At 35.4% G+C, this 16,906-nt stretch overlaps 1 protein-coding gene and 1 pseudogene across 1 annotated transcript in view; both read right to left on the bottom strand.

The window, feature by feature from the left end:
- The window catches only part of LOC111023603 (Transducin/WD40 repeat-like superfamily protein), a 29,569-nt gene extending 25,827 nt beyond the window's left edge, over positions 1 to 3,742 (bottom strand). The window contains exons 1-3 of the mRNA XM_088117088.1: positions 3,266 to 3,742; positions 3,132 to 3,171; positions 2,803 to 3,051 (exon numbers count right to left, since the gene is read on the bottom strand). Coding sequence (XP_087973214.1) covers positions 2,803 to 3,051; positions 3,132 to 3,171; positions 3,266 to 3,482 — 506 coding nt within the window. The 5' untranslated portion in view covers positions 3,483 to 3,742. The remainder of the gene's footprint in view (positions 1 to 2,802; positions 3,052 to 3,131; positions 3,172 to 3,265) is intronic.
- A 6,497-nt stretch (positions 3,743 to 10,239) lies between these two features.
- On the bottom strand, positions 10,240 to 13,818 carry LOC148208918 (uncharacterized; annotated as a pseudogene).
- Positions 13,819 to 16,906: the final 3,088 nt, after the last annotated feature.

The following is a 16,906-nucleotide window of genomic DNA, read 5'->3' on the forward strand; positions in this document are numbered from 1 at the left end:
AGTCCAGATTGACACAAACATGTGTTCTTTTATGCAATACGTGCATTAGGTACAAATAAAAATTTATTGACAGTGCAGTTACTAGGTTATTACAAGAGGAACTTATAGTCCAACAAGAACGTATCGTTTTGTAATAATAAAATCGAGATGTATTAGCCAAAAGAAGTTCCAAGGCAAAGTAGGCTGCTCATTCTTGAAGAAAACGAGGCCTCCTCAAGGGGTATGTATCATTGTATCTAGGTGTGGCAACATCAGAATTAATCACCTACTTTTTTCTGATGATACCCTCTTATTTTCTAGCAAGGACCCATAGAATATCAAGAATCTCCAAATAATAGTCAAGGCTTTTCAAGATGCATCCGGACTCGACATCAAGTATAATAAATCAGAAATTCTTGGCATTTCACTAGACCCACAGCTATGGGGACGCAAATTGGGCACTTGGCCTACTACTTATTTGGGCCTCCAATTGAACGGCAACCCTAGGAAGGAATCATTTTGGTTACCCATCATAATCTCACAGCAACAAGTGGAGCAATTCTTTCATCTCAAAAGGGGGAGACATACTATCATCCCATCGGTTCTTGCTAACTTACTCACTTACTATCTTTCTCTTTTCAACCTCTCTGGACAGGTAGCAGAAAAGATAGAATAAGTCTTCAGAGACTTCCTCTGGGAGTGACCAAGCAAGAAAGGAAAGCTTCACCTAGTCAATTGGAACAAGGTACAGCTTCCGTTTCTCAAAGGGGGCTTAGGCATTGGTAACATCAAGAAAAGGAACATCGCCTAGCTGTCCAAGTGGATATGGCGTTTTCTAATAGAGGCAAATCAGCTTTGGAGGAAATTCATTTTGGCAAAGTATGTTGAGACCTCCACGGCAATCTGACCTACCAACCGTTTGAGCTCATCCAAAGGTCCATGGTGCACTATCCTATCACAAACACACATTACTAAGGCAAACGCCTACTGCCAGATTGGAGAAAACAGCCAACTAAGCTTCTGGAATGACAATTGGTTGAATACTGAGATTTTGGCCACCCACTTCCCCAGACTTTATGCTATCACCTTGAACAAAGATGCCAAAATCTCAGATCTTTGGTCCAAGGCCACAGCCTCCTGGGATTACAACTTCCACAGAACACTTAAAGATGAAGAGTTGGAAGAATGGCTACAACTAACACATGTATTAAACAGGTTTGTCCCTCCCCCTATTGACGATAAATGGATCTGGACACAGGACCCCTCAAAGCTCTACAACATGCACAAGATCTGTCTTCTCTCTATGGGCTTCCACTGAGAATAGCCAGCCACCTCCCCTCTATCTCAGCTTTTGCCATGGGAAATATCCTAAGAAAATCAAGCTTTCTACTGGGAGCTAAGTAACTGTGCAAGGTCCAAAGACGACTACCACACACTGCCCTCTCCCCCAACTGCTGCCACCTTTGCTATACGGCTCCTGAAACTCAAGGTCACCTCTTTATCAAACGTGACTTCACATCCACATTTTGGGAAAGGATTCTAACAGCTTTCAGGTGGAAAACTGCATTACACAACCACCGAAAATTCTTCCTCAACATTCTCATGGCTGTCATCCATTCAAAAAAGAGAGAGCAATCCTTTTGGGCCCAAATCATTAGGGCTTACCTGTGGAGGTTGTGGATGGAAAGGAACAATAGGATCTTTATCGACTCCTTTCTCCCTTTTGAGATCTTTTTTGATAGAGTTATTTGTACTTACTCTAGAATTGTGTAAATGTTTCTACTCCACACTCAATAGTTACAACCTAAACTACCTTATAGCAAATTGGAAGGCGTTTTTGTAACTTCCAATATGGCCTTTTTATATTTCATATCATCAATTAAATACATGTTTCTTTCTATAAAAGAAAAATAATAATAATAATAATAATAATAATAATAATAATAATAAATAAATAAATAAATAAGATAACTTAATACTCCACATTTCAAAAGATGCAAAAGAATAGAGCTTTCACAAGGGTCAAGTCCATCCACAAAACAGGTTTTTTTGGGAAATGTTACAAGATTATATTTTGAAGCGAAATGAAATTGGTTCTCCTACTAGAGCTGAAAGTAGAAGGTTGGGGGATTAAGAAAATGAAGAAAGTTCAAAGGAATTTCTTTTCAAGGATCACAACTCAAGTCAATGAAAAACAGGATATTCAACAATCATACTGGATCAAAAAGGAAAAGGAAGTGGTTGGATTGGATTAGAATTCTTTGAAGACTTAACACTCTTGATAATTGGAAAGAAGTATCCATTGCTTTGAAGAACCATTTTGAAGTTGAATGTTCCATTAATCCCTTTATTTGAGGGCTTTTCTCTTATCTTTGTTGATTCATGGATTCTTTTTTGGAGGGCCTGCATTATCGTTTCTTCTCTTTTTCGACACCCTGATTTTTAAAAGATTCGCAATTCTTTTTGGAGCCTTTTAAATTCTTCAATGTGATATGATACTGATTTTTTTATAACCAAAGTCCTTTATGATTACTCCTTTTAGACAGTAGTCTGTAATATCAAACCTGAATAATGACACGGGTCAAACTCCATCAACCGGGAATGTCCAATTATTGTGTTGGAGTACAATTTCACACTTCCATTGCGATTAAATGGAAGGCACTACAATATCAAGGTATCACAAAATTTCAAATGGAACAAAGAAATGCTGAATTTCAAAACTGTATTCCATACTTCCAAATTAGAAGTTCAATTTCAATATAGAATTCAAAACGCTACTTTATTCTACAAACACACTACCAATCAAACAGAGTGACAACTTACCAGAGAAGAGATTTATTGTCAAGATCCTGCTTCGGTACATCACGGCCTCGCATTGTCACCAAGTCCAAGAATATGGCTTTATATTCACAACAGATAACTAGAAAATGTCTCCCTTTTGTGGAAGGGGCAGGGGAACTCAAAGCTGATGTAACTTGGTTAACGGCTGAAGGAGCTTCAGCAGCTGCCGAGCGGTTCCGCCAAAGTTGCCAAAAGCGTACATCATCGTCATAAAAGTTCACCTGCTTCACACTGCGCGCAACAATGAGCTCCATGAGATGGTTCAGGAAGTGATGCAAACAAAAGATAACTGCAAGATTCTGGATTCACACCTTCCCCCTCGTATAGCTTCGGTCGGCTTCCCCTTGGAATCTAACAATCCCATTCAACAGACCCAAATCAGCAGAAATTTTCGTCACAAAGATGAATTACACATTTTCAACAACAATAAATCAATGGGTCGAACCTAATTCACCCTCAGCGAGCTTCTCCAACTTGGCACCAACGAGACGCCTCTGATCAACTCCGCCTGCTTTGAGCTCGTAAATGACCTGCCGATGCTCCCAATTCCAGACAGAGACGTGATCCGACGCATCGGCTGTAACAAGCCATGGATGGGTCGGATGCATCTGTATCTTGACGACCTTCTCATTTGTAGGCCGAAATGATCTTAGCCTCAGCATTTTTCTTCCGCTTCTTCAGTCCAGTAGCACCGAATCCTACTTCAATTCGACTGGAAAACTGAATATAGGGATTGAAAATGCATGAACAATGATTGCGCCCCGACTGCAAATTCTAGTCTGGTTCTTGTGCTTCTTCTGGGCGATGGATTTTATCGGATCGGTAGAGAATCTTTCTCAAGCCGGCGCTGGTTTCCGCTCGGAAGAGCAGCCGTGGTAGAAACGAGACGAGCTTTTTTTCTCTTCGAGTTGTTGCAAAACGACATCGAGTTGTTGCATATATATGTTTTAACCCTTGACGTAGTTTTTGACGGCGAACTCAAACCCACAATGTCAATTGCGGCTTTTGGTCGTTGTATTTATTTTTTATGTGCTTGAAATTTAAAGAAATGTCTTTTTTTTTTTTTTTTTTGTGAAAGGTGAAATGTCTTTTAGTTTTAGGTATATATTAATTATCATTGAACTATATTCGCTTTGATTAAAGAAATGTCGTTTACTTAAACTTAAAAATTATTGTAATCCTTATCTTAAATAATTGGGCATGTAATTTCGATAAAAATGCAGTACGTTTTGAATTTAGAACCCTGCATTAGTGTTGTACTAAAAAAACCCCTACATTGGTGTTATATGGAAAAAGTAACATATATAATAAAATATTCGAATAATAAAATTTAATAATATTTTATATTAAATGATGGTGGTTTAATAAAAAAAATATTTTAGTTGATAGAATTTTATTAATTATTTATTAATATGAAATAAATTGTTATAATAAAAAATATTTACTATAGTAATAAATTAGCTTAGAATTTATTACTATTTTAATTAAAAAACGCTAATATTAAATGATGTTGCTTTAATAAAAAAATATTTTAGTTGATAGAATTTATTTTAAATATTAATTATTTATTAATATTAAATACATTATTATAATAAAATATATTTACTGTAGTAATAAATTAAATTAGAATTTATTACTATTTTAATTTAAAAAACGATTAGCGTAATGTAATTGTAATTCGGTTTTTTTTTAATATTGTCGTAAATGAAACTTATTTTAGAAAGATAGTTGTTTAATTAAAAATATTAAAAATACTGTAGATTTTGAAACATATTTAAAAATATTGTAGTTTTAAAAAACTGAAGGTTGGTCGTCTTTAAAAAGACCATTTAGACATGGTGCCAAGTAAATTTTTTTTAAAATTTGAACATGGTCATCTCTTAGACGACCATCCAGTCAGTTCATTTCTGAAAAAAAAATATACATATAATTGTTTATATTATATTTTATTTAGTAGCTTTAATGTAAAAAGTTCCTTAATAGTGTAGTGGGTGCACTGCTACCTTAATATTTCTTCCATCCCAATGACAAATCTTTCTTTTTTATAACCATTAATCATCTTTTTTATATATATATTATTATTTATTTAATAATAATGATACATTTATTATTATCACTATCATTGTATTTTCTTTTATTTTATATATTCTTGTTTATATTTTATATATTATTATTTATATTAAGTAAAAAAGAGAAAAGAGATGATTCGTGGTTATAAAAAAGAAAGATGTGTGACCCAAGAATAGCAATACACCCACTACACCACTAAGAAATTTTTTACATTAAAACTACTAAATAATATATAATATAAACAATTATATTTTTTTTTTAAAAATGAACCGACCGGATGGTCGTACCATCCCACATGGTTGTCTCTTAGAGACGACCACGTTCAATTTTTAAAAAAATTTACGTGGCGCCATCGCGCCACGTCTAAATGGTCGTCTTTTGAAGAGACGACCAACTTTCAGTTTTTTAAAACTACAATATTTTTAAAATAAGTTTCAAAATCTACAATATTTTTAATATTTTTAATTAAACAACTATATTTTTAAAATAAGTTTTATTTACAATAATATTTAAAAAAAAACCCACTTGTAATTAGCTATAAAGAATAAATGGATATACTAGTAATTACTATATATTTGATTTCGATTTTGATTTCATACAGTTTTAGTGAACAACATCAAGTGAATTTTGATTTCGATTCCAAAAACTTTATGGTAAATAGCATCTAAAAATAACATTCTTATTCCAATCAATTTGATTTCAATTTCACGGTTTCCAGTTGCATGGCACTTTGCTAACGGTTTCCAGTTGTGATATTCAATATTGTCAATATAATTTTTTTTTTATGACTGTTGATGCTAGAATTCGGCTTCCTGGGATCTCACCAAATTCGTACCAATCTTCTAGAATTAAGATATCGATGAGACCTGCAAAACAGAATAACGCTAAGACCGATGTGACTCTTGTCACACGAGTTCTGATGCTTAAGTTAGTATCGGAGTAGTCGAATACAGAGAATAGGGTTTTTAGGCATACCTTTCCTTCAGAATTTACATTAGTTGAACCTTAATCCCTTTAGGGTTTACATCAGTTGAATCCTTATGCACTCAGGAGATCTTAGACGGAATGGGCCTCATGCTGCATTCAGGGCCGAGACCAAGTCGACTCAGATCGGGCTGTATGAGGGTCGGGGTGCATCGGGGAGGTTCTCCACCATTGGGCCGAGAACTCCTCGACATCGACCAGCCGACCCGGGTTGCTAGGCCCCGACCCACTTACCTCTCTTCGGGTCCACTCCTTCTTCGGCTCTCTTTCCTCTTTTCGGTTGTTTAGTATGATCTCTATTTTCTCTCTATAACATATGACGATTAAAAATATCAATGTAAAGACCTTCCTGATAGTTAAAACTGTCAACGTTGACGGTTAAAATTATTATTATAAACGTTTTCGTTATCACGTTTTCTTGACGTCTATAAATTGTGGTTATAAAAGATTGCATGATAGTTATAAACTATCGTTATTAAGTTTTTTTTCACGAAAGTACTTTTTTTTATTGTTTTATTGACCATTATAGATTATCACGAAACGTATTTTTGTGACATTTTTTTTATTGTTATTGAAGACCATTTGTAACATTTTTTAACTATCACGTTGAATATAGTAATGATAGTGTCTTTAAATCTCATGTTTTTTCTTTCTTTGATGGACGACTCAATGATTTTTAAAAACGGTAACAAAATCAATTTGTTACATTTCTTAACTGTCATTGAAGTTTATATTTATAAGAGTGAATGTATTATTAAATCATTGTTTTATTAACATATGTTTGACACATAATATGCAACTCAAATGTTACTTGATATTTAAAATCAAACTCATTCATCAACAAAATCTGACTATCAATCAAATAATTATATTTTATTTATTAAAAGCACCATGCTCATATGTCAAATTATATTAAGAAAACAATAATTTGACATAAGTTTTATGTTAATAAATTTCAACATTCTTTTAAGCCAGATGATAGATAATTTTAATGGATTAAAGACGAATTTGATAGTTACCTATTAATGACCATTATTTTTTTTCGTTTTTCTTTTTTTTAAAATACTCATAAAAATAATGTTAAAAACACATTTGGTCATTGAACTTTTCGTTAAAGTAACAATTTAGTCCCTCAACTTTCAAAAGTAACATGTTAGTCTTTGTACTTTTAAATTGGTAAACATTTAGTTCATACCGTAAAAAATTAGGTTAATAGTTAACAGAATATTAACGTGGTGCGAAATAGGATTGATGTGTACAAATTAAAGAGCCACATGTGCATGTTGGTTTGGTTCGATTTGGATTACATTTAAACTGGTTTAGGGCCTAAAAAAAAGAAATAACAAAATATTTAAAACTCAATCTCCCTCGTGAGTTTTCGCATATCTTATCCTTCTCCCAACGACTTCTGTGCAAAATTTCGAACAAGCCTTCCTTCTTCGAGATGACTTCCTCGCAAAATTTGGAACAAGCCTTCCTTCTCCTAGATGACTTCTGCACAAAATTTCGAATGAGCCTTCTAGAAGTTTCAAGGTTAAAAAACGAGCATTCTTAGCAGAATTTCTTGACTAAACAACCACTACAAGAATTTCAAGTTTCATCGACGAACGAAATCGTCGCCGAAAGCAACATTTTCGTTGCCGAAGGTCTTCGGTGACGAAATCCGATCGTCGCCCAAGTCGTCGTTGTAGGGTCGTCGCCAGAGGTTTTCGGCGACGACCGAATTTTCTTCGCCGACGAGAGCTTCGGCGACGAAATCAACATTTCGTCGCCGAAAGTCTAATCAGCGACGAAACTTTTTTCGTCGCCGATGATGTTTTCGGCGACGAAATGGTTATTTCGTCACCGAAGATCCTTATCCCTTTTGGCTCCATTTTTCCCTTTTTTTATCTTCCCTTTTTTCCGGTATAAATCTGAATCCTGTTTTTTTCTTCCCTTTTTTCCTGTATAAATCCGAAATTTTCTTAACATCTTAACCATGATCAAATTTCATTGCAAAAGTCATAATATTTACAAATATTTGTTTTACAACAATATAAGTTTACCGACATACTCTAAAATGTCCCAAACTTAAACAATTTAAACATATACTAAACGATTACATCTTACAAAGTTTGTTCATAAAATTTGATCAAGTTTCCAAAATCTTTCCATAGAGGGATCGAACAAACCTGAAAAAATAAATGAAAAATAAACTTATATTAGCAAAATAATTTATCTATTTCTTAAAACTAATTTAAAAGTCATAAAAAGATCTATCTCACTCCACAAGCATGTTTTAACTCAAACTAGACATTAAAAGTTAACTCACCACATTTACATGTCATATGAACTCAAACGACGAAGTATTTAAACATCCTTATTATGTCATGAACGCAAAGTAAGCATTTCACAAACTAAAAGAAAAGTATAAGAGCATCCCCAACATCAAACACTATCTTACAAAGTTAATAAACTAAAAAAAAAATATTATAGCACCCCTCCCCAAGTATGTATAACACACCCCCCTCCTCTTACAACATAAAACACGCATACTCACCAATAAACTTTACAAATTTAACAGAATTATCGAACAACACTTAAACATAACCATAACTGATCCATTCGTGATATACGTTTTAAATGGCTACCATAACTGCAGGATAGCCACATTTACAACTATTCAATTCTAACAAGTAGTAGACGTACCTATTTTGATGAGCTGGCTCCATCAGAATGACCCATAAATTCTAGGATCATGGATTTCAGATCCGACATTTCACCACGTAGACCCATAATCTCAGACTCTTTGTCTGCGAGAGACTCCTTTAACTCCGCAAACTCTTTGTCTTTCTGTGTAAGGCGCTCCTCAAACTCGATGTTCTTTCGTGTGAGACAGTCCTCAAATTCTTCTCTTAGTGTACTTATTTCTTAAGACAACTCTTATTCCCGCTGTGAAGTATGTACACTTGAAGCAGAACCTCTGCGAGATTTAGGTTTCGGGCCCCAACCAGCATTTTTAATGTATCCTGATTGATAACCGAGAACTGTTTCCAGTACTTCTGGGTCTGGCATGGGTTCGCCGCCATCCTGCATAGATTCTTCTCTAATGCGCATCATATCTAGCTGCATATACATATTTAAATAACATCAAAGTGTTGACACATACAAGTTTAAGCCTAACTTTCAACTAATTATTATAAAAGCAGTAAACTTACATAAGTTGTCTCCGCGCCTTCAACCCAACCTTTAGATTCGGAATATCTCGTCTCTCTGAACAGATCGATTTCACTGAAGTTATCACCTCCATCTTCCTCTTTCTGCATTTGATAACACATACTTGTTGATAACCGATTATTAGTAATATAAGTATATGAAATAAAAATATTATTAAATTATACCTTCTCCTTGGCAATTATAGCAAACGCCTTTGGCCCCGCATGATAGTTGAATGACATCTTCACCCTGTTGCGTTTGTGGTCTCAGATTTTTGCTAACAAAACAAACTTACATCAGAATTTAGAATATAAATTATATAAACTTACATCATATTTTTACCTTCCATTCATCTGACTCCCATCTATCGCATAACATATTCCAATCATTTGGTCTTGCCAACAACAGCTTGTGCGGAGTGTTGCGAGCAATCTCAGGCGTGGGCTGACTTAGGTAGTATTTGTGCAATTTTGACCTATACGCCTTATGTGTCTGTTTCATTTCATGCTCGATGAAAGACATCATAATTGGGTCTGACTCGTCGAAATCGAAATGACCCTACGAAAAAAAACACCGAACCAAGTTGATTGTTGTTGTTGCTACATCATAAAAAATAATAAAACATATTAAGTAATTAATCTCAAACCTTGAGATGGGTTAGAATTGTCATCTTCTCACTTTGTTCGATCTCGCTCCATTTACTACGTTTTAGGCTAACACATTCGCGCGTATGTACCCCGATCGCGTTAGAAAACGTGGTGGCCATAGGACAAGTTGGTTTATTCACTGTGGGGTCACATCTGATCCTTACTTTTGTGTTATTTGCACGGACTTGATTTTCTAGATCTATCAATCGGGTGTATCCTCGCACGTCTGTTCTAACTGTATGTTGTCAAACATTCAACCAATTACTTAAAAATAACTTATTTTTTCCATATATTTAAATTGACGTACCTTGAGGAAGAACTGGAACATGCGGGTTCGCTGGTGGATGATCACCACTCTGTATGTGTTCTTGTGACTGACCTGCCTCGTATGACCTCATTTTTCTACAAACTTAGACGGACAACCAATGAGTATTACATATTGACAAAACAAATACTGAACATAAATCAATTTCATGCCTAATTTATCTAACATATAATTAAATCGACGTACTTGGAGGATTATTTATTCGCTACTGTATTCATCATCAACATCATCAATACTATTGTGAGTTGACGCGTCTAGTACATCTTCTGATTCGTCATTTATAAAATCATCCACATCGCGCGTATGTATGCTTCTACTTGATTGTTCTTGACCCTCAACGACAACAGGATCAACACCATCTAGACACAATGAACTATCTTGAGTGGATTCATCTACTTCAATCCTGGGTCCTATTTCTAACAATGAAACATGATCATCATTTCCAACGTCTTCTTGTTCTGGAATATCCCATACACGTTTATTTAGAGTAGTTTGAACAACTTTCCAATTATTACCAAGTTTGGGGTCATCCAAATAAAAAACTTGTTGTGCTTGACCAGCGAGAATTAATGGGTCGTCTGCATACCAATAATTAGATGTATTAATCGACTTAAAACCTAGGTCAACTCGAATTTTATTCTTTTTAGAGTCTGTATTAAACCACTTGCACTTAAAAAGTACGACACGTCTCTTATTAGCATAATCTAACTCCCAAACATCATCCAAGACACCGTAAAAATTCATGTCATCCCTTTCTCCTCCCCATACCATGACCCCGCTATTTTGTGTCGTTCGACGACTATCTCGTTCTGTATTATGAAAACGCAATCTGTTTACAATACAACCGCTATATGAGCGTGCAGTTAATGAGGGCCCCAATGCAAGTGAATAAAGATCGTCATCTAATTCGCCTTGTTCCCGTAATGTCAAAACCTGTAATAGATAATAACAAAATACTTAATGATTTCATTTTGTGTTCATCTAAATTCTAATCCTAAAAATCAATATTACCTGTGCTTTGAACTAATCAGGAAATTGAGTACTGTGTCGTTCATATAAGGCAGAAACATTGTCTCTTGGAAGTCGAATTACTCTTAAATGTTGACTATCATGCCGAAGAAGGAGAAAAACAAAGTTAGTGTTATGTACTCGCTAGTGTGCACGTAAAATGTACTTAGCATAAGTCAAACTTACTCTCGATACGACTCTATCTCTGCACAATTGTTTAGTACATATCAATGTGCAACTTTTCTTTCAACGACAGATAATGTCTTTGAAGTTGATGCCCCTAAAGGTCGTGCCCTTAGCCTGAACATGTCAAAATGTCCACAATTTTTATCACCAGCAATATTATCATCATTGCGTTTGTCTCTATTGAATCTCGTTTCAATTCCAGTCAGATACAATGAGCAGAAAGTTAAAGATTCATTCATGATGAATGATTCGGCTATTGAACCCTTAGGAAGAGCTCTGTTCTTCTTTTGTGCATATTGTTTTAATGTTTGGAGACTTCGCTCAATAGGGTACATCCAACTATAACTAACTGGCCCCACTATTTTTGCTTCGTATGGCAAGTGAACTGCAAGATGTACTATTACATCAAAAAATGCTGGTGGGAATATTCTCTCCAGTTTACAGAATATGACTATAATGTCCGATTGCAATCGATCTAAATCACTGATGCGTACTGTCTTTGCACATATATCACGAAAGAAGTTACATAGCTCAACGATGGTCGTACCCACAAACTTCGGTACATATGCTCGAATGACAACGGGCAGGAGTCGTTGTAGAAAAACATGATAGTCGTGAGTTTTCAACCCCCATATTCTTCCATCCTCTGCGCTCACACATCTCGATATGTTTGACACAAATTCATCTGGAAACTTAGCTGATTTCAAAAATCTGCAAAACTTTACCCTCTCAACGGCAGTTAATGTATACGTAGCATTTGGTTTTACAACTTTATTCCCCTCTTTTTGTAAGTGTAAATATTTTCGAATCTTCAAATCTTCTATATCTAAACGCGCATTGATCGTGTCTTTTGATTTCCCATCAATATTTAACAAAGTTCCTACTAGATTGTCACATACATTCTTCTCGATGTGCATCACGTCTAACTTATGTCGTATCATAAGTTTCGATCAATAGGGAAGTTCGAAAAATATACTTTTCTTCGTCCATTTTAGATCTCTCTTTCTTTTATTTTTTTGTTTGGTTGGATTCTTACCAAAATCTAGAAAAATTCAGCGTACTTACTTGTTGAAGAATTGCGTCTCCATCCATTAACACTGGTGGAGGTCGTTGTTCTAACTTTCCATCATGCAGTCTACTCCCACGCCAACTATGATTTTGAGAAAGATAACGTCGATGTCCCATGAAACAAATTTTGTTTCTTATTCGAAACGACGAATTATCCTCTTTATAAATGGGACATGCTTGGTATCCTTTCGTACTCCATCCAGACAAGTCGCCATATGCTGGAAAATCATTAATAGCCTACAAAAGAGCTGCATGTAGTTGAAAGTACTCACCACTTGTACAATCGTAAGTACGAACCCAGTATCTCATAACTATTTCAGCTTTTCAATTAATGGCTGTAAGTAAACGTCGATTTCTCTTCCAGGTGACTTCGGCCCACGAATAAGCAATGACATTAATAAATTAGATTCCTTCATACACTTCAAAGGAGGCAAATTGTATGGAATAAGTACTACCGGCCACATGCTGTACGAATTGTTCATATTCCCAAATGGATTAAATCCATCTGAAGCTAGTCCCAAGCGAACATTTCGTGGGTCTAAGCAAATTGAGGAAATGTGCTATCTAGATGTTTCCACCCCAATGTGTCAGCTGGATGTGTAACATACTCTCAGTCTCAACTCGTTTTTCTGTATGCCACCTCATTTCAGAAGCAAAATGAGTGGAAAAAAAGAACCGTTTCAATCTTGGTATCAACGGAAAATGTCGTAAAACTTTTTGTGGGACTTGTGAGTCTTTTCCATTTATTTTTTTATAACGAGACTCACCACATACTAGACAACTTTGACATTCAGAATATTTTTTCCTGAATAATATGCAGTCGTACTTGCAGGCATGGATGGACTCATATGAAAGTCCTAAATCACGCAGTATTCTTTTAGCCTCGTAAGATGTACTAGGTATGGATGCACCGGTCGGAAATGCTTCTTTTAACAATTCAAGTAACATATCGAACGATTTATCACTCCAATTGTTAATGACCTTGAGATGCATCAACTTTACTAAAAAATTCAATGATGAAAATTTTGTACAACCTGAGTACAACTGACCACATGCTTCGTTGAACAACTGCTCGAAAGTGTTAGACGTGTCTCTTCCACGTTCGTTTAGAGGCGTATCAAAAAAGAATTATTCCCTTTCTACATTTTCTTCTACAATGGAGGCTTGTATATCATTGAGCATACCATACATTTCACCATCCTCATTATTCGTAACATTAGATTCCCTACATGAATCATTATGCAAAGGAGTTTCGTGTCTTGTATGACTACTTGAAGAGGCTAGTTGTTCTCCATGATATATCCACTGAGTATAGGAATGTGATATTCCATTTATAAACATGTGTCTTTCTATTCCATCAACTGAATGCCACTTCACATTCATACAATATCTACATGGACATCTTGTTTTTCTCATATCGTTGACGTGATGTTTTGCCAATTCTATGAACTGTTTTACTCCTTCTACATACTCGGGCGAGAATCTATCTCTAACCTTAATCCAATCCTTATTCATTCTTAATGATAATACTCTTTAAAAAACCTCCAATTCAGTATAAATAGGCAATGTCGATTCCTAAAATAACCAGATAGGGCAATAATGTCAATTCCTTGTCATCAACCTAAGGATATTTTTAAAGTATTATTGAGAGCTTAGATATATCCCTAAGATATAGTCACTAAGTAAAGAACTACGATATAATTACAGGGCTCACCTAGATACTTCTATGTTTTGCATATATTTTTTCAAGATTTTTGAAATCTAAACCATTATCAACATGATCACAATCAAAATAACGAACTAAGAATAAAATCAGTACGCTCACAACCAAAATAACGCTGACAGTTTAATTAACGAGTTCACAATGACACCAGCATGCTCGAAACTAAAATAGTTATTACTTCATTATCAAACCGATAAATAAAATTAAACAAGCAACATTAGAATGTTCACATTAAAAAAACATCAAATCAAACTAATTACAAATTAATTATTAACAACATACCTTTAGCACAAGTTATTGTGAACTTCGGGAAACAGTATGATACAGCTCAAAGTCAAGCTTATAATTGAAACCTAACAACAAAACATAATTCCACAAACTTTAAAAAACAAAAAAAAACTTCCACCTAATTCCACGAACTCAAACATTAACTTTCAACTAATTATAATTCCACAAACTTAAAAAAAAAAAAAACTCACAACTAATTCTACAAACTAAAACTAAAACTTCCAACTAATTCCACAAACTCGAACATTAATTAACTTCCAACTAATTATAATTCCACAAACTAAAAAAACAACTCCAAACTAATTCCACAAACTCAAAAACACTCCCAACTAATTCAACAAACTCAAACAACTTCTAACTCATTATAATTTCACAAACTCAAAAACAACTCAAAACTCATTTCACAAACTCATCAAACAACGAATTCAAATTAATTATAATTCCACAAACTCTTCAAAAAACAAATTCGAACTAATTATAATTCCACAAACTCCTAAAAAAATAAATTCAAACTAATTATAATTCCACAAACTCAAAACCAACTATCAACTAATTTCACAACCTCAAAGAACAAATCCTAACTAATTCAATATCATCTACATACAATAAAATTAAAACAAAAAAGAAATTATCAACTTTAAACCAGAATTTATACAAAAAAAAAAACAAAGTAAAAGGAGAAAGAAAATATACCAAAGAATGAGAGGGAGGCCGGTGGCGGATGGACGGCGTCAGGTGGCGGCGGTGGCGGACGGAAGGTATTGGCCGTTGCAGACGGAAGGCGTCGTCGATGTCGGACGGTACGAGCGGCGGACAGCTCGAGGGGAAGGGGCGGACAACGCAAGGGGGGCAATGCGAGGTCTCTTTTTGGGCGGAGGAACTGACAGGACGCGTCGTAAGGCGAAGGCGGCAGACCGGAAGCGTCGGCTGGCGAATGTGGCAGACTGGACGAGTCGTCCGACGTCGGCGGCAGACGGAAGCTGGCGACTTCTCGGCGGCGGAGCAGACGATGCGGGGGGGGGGGGGGTGTTGTGTTCTGAAATCGCGAAATGAAAGAGATAGGGATTTGGGGACTTTGAGTAACTTTCGGCGACGAAATTAATTTCGTCGCTGAAAGTCAAAATTGTCGTCGCCGAAACTTTAGGGAAAAATGGGCTGCTTTTTTGCCGTCTAAACTTTGGCGACGAATTTAAAATTCGTCGTCGATGCTTCATTTTCGACAACGATGTCTAAAAGTCGTTGCTGAAAGATACAAGTTTCAGCGACGATTTCTAAAAGTCGTTGCCGAAAGACAGCCAAGATTGGACTTTCGGCAACGAAAATAGTTTTCGTCTCCGAAAGTGAACACTTTCAGAGATGAAATGAGTTTTCGTCGCTGAAAGTTGGACTTTTGGCGATGAAATATTTTTTCGTCGTTGAAAGTTTTCACTTTCAAAGACGAAATTATTGTTCGTCGCCGAAAGTGTTCACTTTCAGTGACGAAAAACTTATTTCGTCGCCGAAAGTCCAACTTTCAGCGACGAAAACTCATTTCGTCTCTGAATGTTCAAGTCTCAGTGACGAAATTAGATTTCGTCGTTGAATGCCACTTTTGGCAACAAAATAAATATCGTCGCCAAACATTTCGTGGCCGAAACTTGAAATTCTTGTAGTGAACGAAAGTTCTTTATTTACTAAAAGTATAATTTCCAACATTATATTTCTAAGTTTCGCTTATCTTTCTAGGTATAATATTGTTGGGTTTTATTCTCTAAACTCGTGATTTGTATATATAAAACAAATATTTATTCAATAAAGTTGCTATTGATGTTTCTCTTAGAATTGCATTAACCCAAATCCAATAAACTAACATCGAAGGTTATGTCATGTAATTGGAACAGTATATAACATATATACATTATATATTGAATATACATCATATATATTTTATATACAGTATATATTCGATATACAGGTGAATAATGTTTCAGTTGTAACCAAAATAGTCTATAGTATATGGATGGTAACATTATGGATATGACCCACTCTGTAATAGTTACAAATGACTTGATCCATGTTATTCGTGTGCAGACATGCAAGTGGGGTATCCTATACAATGAGTTTATATAAAGCCGGACCGCGAATTAATTAATCTTTAGCTGTAACGCCGTTAGCTAATCGATTAATATTTCAATAGGATGACCAAGTAACTCGATATCAATTTTGTGTAAGTTATGGTCTCCTGACTGTTAAGGCTCGTCCTTTGATCTGTATAGATGAGAGTGGTCCGAGTCGCCGACTCGATATTCTTACCATTTTGGGGACGAGACTGAGTAGGGAGTTGGGAACATAACTTCACAAAGTGGAATTAACTCCTCCCCAATTTTAGGGGAGTAGATGAGTGTTCCTTTTAGTACTGTTCGAGACTTGAATAAAGGGCCCCACTTTCTTTTTGGCCTCAGAAGGACTTCCGGCCTCAGAAGGACTTCTGGTTATTTGTTGGACCATAATCAGGTTGTTCACTAAAGAAGCAATGATATTTAAGAAGCAAGATGTAACTCAGGGGTAAAACGATAATTTGACCTAGCTAGAGTTACGAGCACTCGTGAAAGA

Source organism: Momordica charantia (genome assembly GCF_013281855.1).
Source record: "Momordica charantia cultivar OHB3-1 chromosome 9 unlocalized genomic scaffold, Mcharantia_2.0 BLBB01000009.1, whole genome shotgun sequence".
In the NCBI taxonomy this organism is placed as follows: Eukaryota; Viridiplantae; Streptophyta; class Magnoliopsida; order Cucurbitales; family Cucurbitaceae; genus Momordica; species Momordica charantia.